The sequence below is a fragment of the Centruroides sculpturatus genome, unplaced genomic scaffold (assembly GCF_000671375.1).
Source record: "Centruroides sculpturatus isolate CEXI.00-Female unplaced genomic scaffold, Cexi_2.0 scaffold8, whole genome shotgun sequence".
Classification (NCBI taxonomy): domain Eukaryota; kingdom Metazoa; phylum Arthropoda; class Arachnida; order Scorpiones; family Buthidae; genus Centruroides; species Centruroides sculpturatus.
In genome coordinates this window covers 778,703-786,122 of record NW_019384535.1, presented here as the reverse complement: position 1 = coordinate 786,122, position 7,420 = coordinate 778,703, and the positions used below count along the sequence as shown (strand labels likewise).

General features: G+C 32.0%; 1 protein-coding gene across 1 annotated transcript; it reads right to left on the bottom strand.

Moving 5' to 3' along the window:
- Positions 1-707: 707 nt before the first annotated feature.
- On the bottom strand, positions 708-5,282 carry LOC111623197 (Bardet-Biedl syndrome 5 protein homolog). Its single transcript, XM_023365689.1, has 12 exons — positions 5,134-5,282; positions 4,970-5,052; positions 4,794-4,859; positions 2,547-2,596; positions 2,400-2,480; positions 2,276-2,322; positions 2,057-2,192; positions 1,895-1,990; positions 1,766-1,828; positions 1,549-1,683; positions 1,378-1,473; positions 708-1,271 (listed from the first exon to the last, which is right to left on the bottom strand). The coding sequence occupies exons 1-12, from the start codon at positions 5,193-5,195 to the stop codon at positions 1,143-1,145; spliced, it is 1,044 nt and encodes a 347-aa protein (XP_023221457.1). The 5' UTR covers positions 5,196-5,282; the 3' UTR covers positions 708-1,142.
- Between the last annotated feature and the right edge of the window lie 2,138 nt (positions 5,283-7,420).

The window sequence follows — 7,420 nt, the reverse complement described above, 5'->3', positions numbered from 1 at the left end:
TTATGCAATAGTATATTTTATTGAAAATCGGTTTTTAATTGCGTATCCTATAAAAATAGTAAAATAGTAAATAAAAATAGTAAAATATAAAAATAGTAAAAAGTTGCTCATAGCGTTTCTCAAAATACATAGTTTAAGTGAATCAGATGAGTTCATTGTACAAATTACAAATCAAGAATCAAATAGTTTCTCAGAAAAAAGGATAAACAGTAGCATCAAAAATTACACTGTCTATAATATATTGCTCCTATACTGCTGTTCTCAGTTTGCATGAAAGCATATAGAACTTATTTAATTCATATTGTTTTGTCATATAAACATATATATAATCATAGACAACAAATGAGCTTATTTCTATTTATTGCACAATCTTTCTACATTTTATGGTTCTTTACTGTCAATAAGACAAGAAAATATATAAATGAGATATCATATTTCAAGTATCTGTGTTGAATGCAGAAAATTGTTTTTACTCTGTGGCCGCTAAATGGGCACTTTTTTGTACCCACGAGAGCTGACCTGGACTCAAATTGTGGTTTTGGGAAGGGAAAATTGATGACCTACCAGCTCAGCTAGCTGTACAATATTTTTATCTACAAATGTGGGTTTTTAATGTATCAAAATTGTGCTATATTCGACAGAAAAGACTGGAGCTTTTTGTTTTTGCATCACAAAAAATGCTAAAACATATGTAATCTATGCGATCGACGAAACAGAATCAAACGGTACATTTGGCATGCTTTTTTATTAATTAATAACCGTTCTTATAATCTGAAACTCATGCCACAAAAGTACTATTTTTAAATGTTACAATCATGCCTCAAAAAATATTCTTAGTGAGTTACATGTCCTTCAACAGTGTGACAAAATGTACTCTGTATTACTAAAATATTTTCTAATTCATCCAAGAAGCAAAAATATTTAAATTTTTTATACACTTATGTTATTGTTTATGTATATACATATACAAAGTTGAAAATGTTAATTATTGATTTATAACACATTTTGTAATTTTTAAAATTGTTTTTTTATACAATTGTTATAAATAAAAATATTATTATTATTATTATTGCAGTTGTTTTATTGAATGTGCATTTACAGATACATGAATAAATAACGGAAATGCATACAAGTACTCGGAATTAACTCGGTATAACCTCCCACAAGTTAGATAAAGTAAATCCTTCTTTCAGTTTTTCAATGGCCAGTCCTAATTCTTCGCTGTATACCACGTCCCTATCTGTGTGCTGACCATCATCTGCAAAGTATGCCTGAGAAATTTCGGAAATATTAAAATGTTTTAAGGTAATTTGATGGGTTTATTTGTATTTTTTGTACAAGAGACCTGAATATCCAGTTGATTTCTACAGTACTTACAGCAAAAACATCGTACTGATCTTTGGACGTAATTATCTCCACGTCTTCATCGAATGTTTCAATTTTGGGATGTTCGCTAGAATCCATGTCATTTGCCTAAAGAAAAATAAATATACATTTGTATTAGACACACAGCATAGAAAGCACACCTTGTTTTTGCTAGTAAGGTACCTTTTTCTCGATGTAATGATCGACACCAAATATTGGATTGGCTTTGTGGACTTGGAACAGGCTCGACAGTTCTTTATGAACTTGTTGTAGTCTATCTAGAGGATCGATCTTGAATCCCAATACGTAACCTCCGCTCTACACGATAATTGAAAAGTTAAACGGTTGTCATTTAAAATTTATTTCTATTTAAATATTAATGCTGGAAGGTTTTGTTTACATTTTCTGTGCTTTCTACCACCAGAGCCATCCCGAATTTTGATTCCCTCACTTTCAGGTTGGCCTACATGCAATAAGAAAAATATATTTTAATGTTTTAACTTTATATTCTGTAAATATGTTAACTCACCATTTGAATATAAGGAAGGCTGATGTTAAATAGCTCATTCATGTTGGCATGCCAGACTAGCCGGATGTTTGTGACAAAGAATGTTCCCAAATTTCCCTTAAAAAATTCCCTAAGCTATAGCTATCAAAAGACATTTCAAACATTAACCACATTATGAATTACTTGATCGCTAGAAAGATTCCACACGCCGTTGATTTTATTATAAATTTGCTCCTGGGGCAGCACTCTCAATTGCTTGTTCTGAATTACCGCTCCGCGCAGTTTTAATTCTCTATACGTTTTGCTAGAACTGTATGCTCTGAACAAGAATAGAAACAATTCAGATTGTTATATATATGTAGAGAGAGAGAGAGAGAATCGTAAAACATCTGATCCGCTTACTTGTAAACTCCAATTACTGATGTCATCAGTCTGGTACTTCCTTGCACCTGATAAACAGAATTTCTTGTTAATATGCAAACGTAATTGTATTTTGGAAACAGACATTCGAAAAGTTTATACTCACCAGATTGGTGAAGATGAATTCAAATCTTGTATTATTTGTTTTTGTTAATATGTATAAAGCTTCGGTGATTCCTCTTAATTTCTGAAAATCAAAATCAATTGGTTAACTTTACGTTTAGTTTTCTAGACGGAGCACCGAAATACTTACCGAGTTCACAGTTTTTGTCGACAAACTAGTTATGCAGTTAAAACCTATTGCTGTAAAGTATACATATTGCATGAAAAACCTGTGCTACATACAATTTTACTAGACTAAGAAGGGCAAAACAACCATTATGGTGTTCTCCCCAAATGACTGAATCAACTGGTTTAGCCAGTCAATCAACCAGTTAAATATTTTTAATTATAATAAATAAAATATAGTAAAATAATTTCCGTTAATTAGACTACAAACTAGTGAGTATTGTGAATATTACATTGTCATTAAGGCTGATTGTAACCTCTGTGGTTATGCACGCAACTCTGCTAGAGATCGCATGCATAACCAAAGAAGTTGCAGTCATCCTTAACTAAGTAATCAGGATTTCTACTCAAATTTTTCTTTTAAATTCCATGACTTTCCCTGACTTCCCCTGTCCAATTTTGTACAAATTCCCTGACCCTCATGTCCCTTACACTATAGCACATTGACAAAATAAAACAGCATTTAACTTACTATGTATATACACTATTGCTTCTCCAATTTTTTAATTAGTTATTTTTTTTCTAATTAACAGTTATATATGTTTTTTTATAATTGCCAAATTATTAAGACTAAAAATAAATTGTTTTATTAAATTAAAATAGTTTATCTTGTTATTAATCCACAACCGTAAATCTACATGACTTTGAATAAAAGCCATGTAGATTTACAGTTGTGTTATTTATTATTCATTAACAAATCATGTATAATACATGTACTATACAAAAGAATATATTTGTTAAATTTATTCCTTAATAAATTTCCTGAACTTTATAAAATATAATAAATAATAAACAAGAAAATAAATCAAAACTTGTTTTGTTACGCAATCAAAATTATTAAAATGAAAAATGATAAATAATAACATTTAAATTAAAATTTATCATTTTTTGTACTTTGTAAATTTTTAGGAAAATTTTGTATATGCTTGGGAGAAATTTTGGGTTCAGAAAATATTCTGCACCCTTTTCATAAGTTATATTGGACCAAATTACTCCTTGCCATGGCTACACTTAGTCCAGAATATTGTCAGCAAAAAAAATCAACAAGGCAGCCAAGGAGGCTAATTCCCTGACTTTCCATGACTTTTTCTGAACACTAATGAAAATCCCTGACTTTCCAGGTGAATAGGAGCCCTGTAAGTTCATAAGGAAATGTGTGACAGCATACAGAAAAAATTAAAAATCAACCGTACAAAATTTTTCCGGGGAGAACACCAGAATATTCAGAATTTTTTAAAAACTACAGTAGAATTAAATAAAAGTTAATAAGTATAGATTTTATATTATTAATAAGTATATAATGAAATACATTGCAACTTCAATAACTATTCATTTACAGGACCAAAAATACCGACCGCTTTAGGAGGCAAAATATTCTGTATTGTGGGCAGTATTTAGGTGCAACGATTAAGTTTAATAAAATAATTATCTAATAAGATTTTATTTATAATATAATAATACATATATTTTTTTTTATTCTTCAAATTTGAATTGTGCAACATACTTTTCTTCTGTCAGCATGCAATTTGATTTATTTATTTAGAAATATTTCAAACTATGCCGTCAGGTAAACGGCGACTTCCTCCATTTAGCAAACTCATAAATACAAATATAAAACAAAATAAATAAATAACGGTTATTTGGCCGTATTATACAATATTTTTCAGTGGTAATTATACAGAATAATACAATCTCTGCCTTCAAAAAAAGACCAGGTGCAAGTTTTCTCCCGGACATCTTTTAAAGCCGAAAATCCTACATTGTGCCGTTTGCATCTTATTTGGAAGATATTAATGTGGCAACATTTCCACATTTCCTTGACAAAAAGTAATAAAACAAGAATAAAAAACTAAAGGGGGTTGTGTGTCAAATTTAAATGACTTGTTTGCTACTTATGCATCAATTAAATGCCACTAAAAAACTTGAAAGAGGAGTATAGGACCATTAAATTATCTGACACACGTGCGGGTGGGTATACAGGTAATAATTACAATGCATTACAAGAGAGTGGGTATTTTAACAAAAAGAAAACACCAGAACTCTGGCTTTTAATTGTAGAAATTGTGACCAGATAGCTAAATCTGCAGTTGGATCCAACAGCAAATCGGAGGACCGAATTATATTAACACCTGCAGATCAAACAGACTGGAAAAATGTTACCACTTATCAAGTGGTAACATTGTAAGTACGATAAATCAATCAAAACACTTACACAGACTGATCCTCGGTCTACAGTGCGACTGCCAGATAACTCTCAAATTGGTGATGAAAAGTTTACCTGCAAATAGATTTAACTTTCGATAGAATCAATATGTTGTGGCAAGAGTTAACGTGCCTTTAGAAGAGGATCGAAATAAGGCCTCATAATTACGCCCGGGAAATACTCACCTCTATCTCCACTGTTGCCCTTGGTATCTTCCACCATATCTAATCGATCGATCAAGTTTTCGCCGGGTCGAAATTGCATTTCCCTAAACAATTATACGCGGGCGAGATTAAAACAGTGTAAAAAAAAAAATTGTATCGTCGACGTTTGTATAAAGAATACTCACTGAGAACTGATATCGAATCTGATGTCGCGATCCTGCCACAGTACATCGCTCTTGTTTGCCATGTTTGTTTTCCTTCGATGTTTTCGATTTTACTCGACAGAGGGAGGAGTAATCGATATAGAACTCGGACATTTGGCAACACTTCGGAAGAATTAGTAACGAAAACGACAATGAATACTCCCGTAAATTTAATAAATTTAGTGTTATGTTAACGAAATTAATTTCTGTTCGAAATATTAATATAATTAAAAAGCCACATTAAGTGATAGATTAATATAATCTTGTTTTTAACCCCGCCCGGTAGACAGTAAGAGGGCCTTTTTAGCCAGCTCTTGGGTTCGGCCAGGCCCATTGTGGGCCTGGTTGAACCCATTATCTGAATGGACTCCCGAAAAAGTTTCTGCGATTTTTCCATCCTTCCGGATTCTCCGGAGTGGCAGGCTGTTACTTAATTCAGGAGTCACCAAACTACGGCCCGCCGCCGCACTGTGCCACAAATGAGATAAAATGTAATTATTTATATGGAAATATCATAGTTTGTAAATAAACTTGTTACGTAGAAGAAATAAAAATAACTGTAAGAAAAAATGCCAGAAGTGGTCCAATCTGATTTTTTCATCTGACAGTAATATAAGTTTTAGGGAAAAATCATTGAAATAAAAAATTCGGCGACTTTTTACGACTTTGGATATCAGAGCGCGTTTTGTTTAAGTACTATATCTGCAATGAAGTTTCTAAGAAGAGAGGTTGCCAGCTTGCTGCAGCGATCGTGTTTGTGTATTGGTAAAAAAATATGTTGTCTTTATTTTTTTGTGTATTCACTGTACTGTATTGAACAAGATGGTTATGCGGCCCGCGCTCGTCATTCTCTGAGTTATCTGGCCTGCTGTGAAAAAAGTTTGGTGACCCCTGTCTTAATGGCTAGGGCCAGCGGTGCCCGACCCTATGCTCGCGAACAACATGTTGCTCGCGTATTCGGATTCATCATGTTTATTAAAAATAAAATAGTTTTTAAAAATTATACATAAGTATGTATATATATATTATTTTTTAATTGAAAGAAATAAAAAATATATATATATATTTCGTAAACAAGATGGACAAAAGTTCGCGCAAAAAATAAATTTTTTTCTCCAAATTACCGGAAGTAGTTGACTGCCATCTCGTGGCGGACAGTATCGTCTACTCTCGAAGCAGGGATCAAACATGACAACGTTAGTCAGGATCGCCTAAGGTTTTACCGTTTGATTTATTTTAAAGGTAAATATAAGGGTACTAACAATTATATTTATCTTATAATTACCCTAATCGCATAATTATGTCTGAATATGAGCCAGAGAAAAAGAAAAAACGGACATCTAATTTTCAAGAAGATTGGGAAGAGAAATATTTTTTTATTTAAGAACAAATGTATGTGTTTGATTTGCGGTTCAACAGTTGCTATTGGAAAAAAGTGCAACGTAGAACGACATTTTACAACGGTTCATAAAAAAATATGATACTGAATATCCTATTAACAGCAGTTTAAGAAAATCTGAAGTGAAAGAATTAAAAGCCACATTAGTTGCCCAACAATCTGTATTTACTAGGTCCGTGACTAAATCAAGAGCTTCTACAATTGCTTCATTTAAGATTGCACATATACTTGCAATGCACAAAAAACCCTTTGACGATGGCAACATAAAGAAGCAATGCTTGCTGCATCACAAACATTGTTTCAAGAATTTAAAAATAAGAATGAAATTATATCAGCTATTGAAGATGTTCCATTATCAAGAAATTCAGTCACTCGTAGAATAGAAGCAATGTCTGAAAATATCAAATTACAAAGAAAGAAAGATTTAGAAAAATGTGTTTTTTTAAGTTTACAATGTGATGAATCAACAGACATCTGTAATATTGCGCAAATAAATATTTATATAAGGATGGTCTTTAACGATTGCAAAGTGAAAGAAGATATACTATCAGTTTTGCCACTACAAGGAAATACACGTGGAAAGGACATATACGAAGTTATTAAAAACTACATTAAAGAAATTAATCTGCCCCTTCAAAAACTTGTGTCTATAACAACTGATGGAGCACCTGCTATGATTGGTTCTGGTGTTGGCTTCATCACATTATGTAAGAATGATGCTGAGTTTCCAAATTTTTTTCATTATCACTAACTGCATCATCCATCAACAGGCGTTATGTACAAAGGTGTTGCATTATGAACATGTCATGAAAGTTGTTATAAAAATTGTAAATTCTATTCGAGCCAGACCATTTCAGAGCAGATTATTTA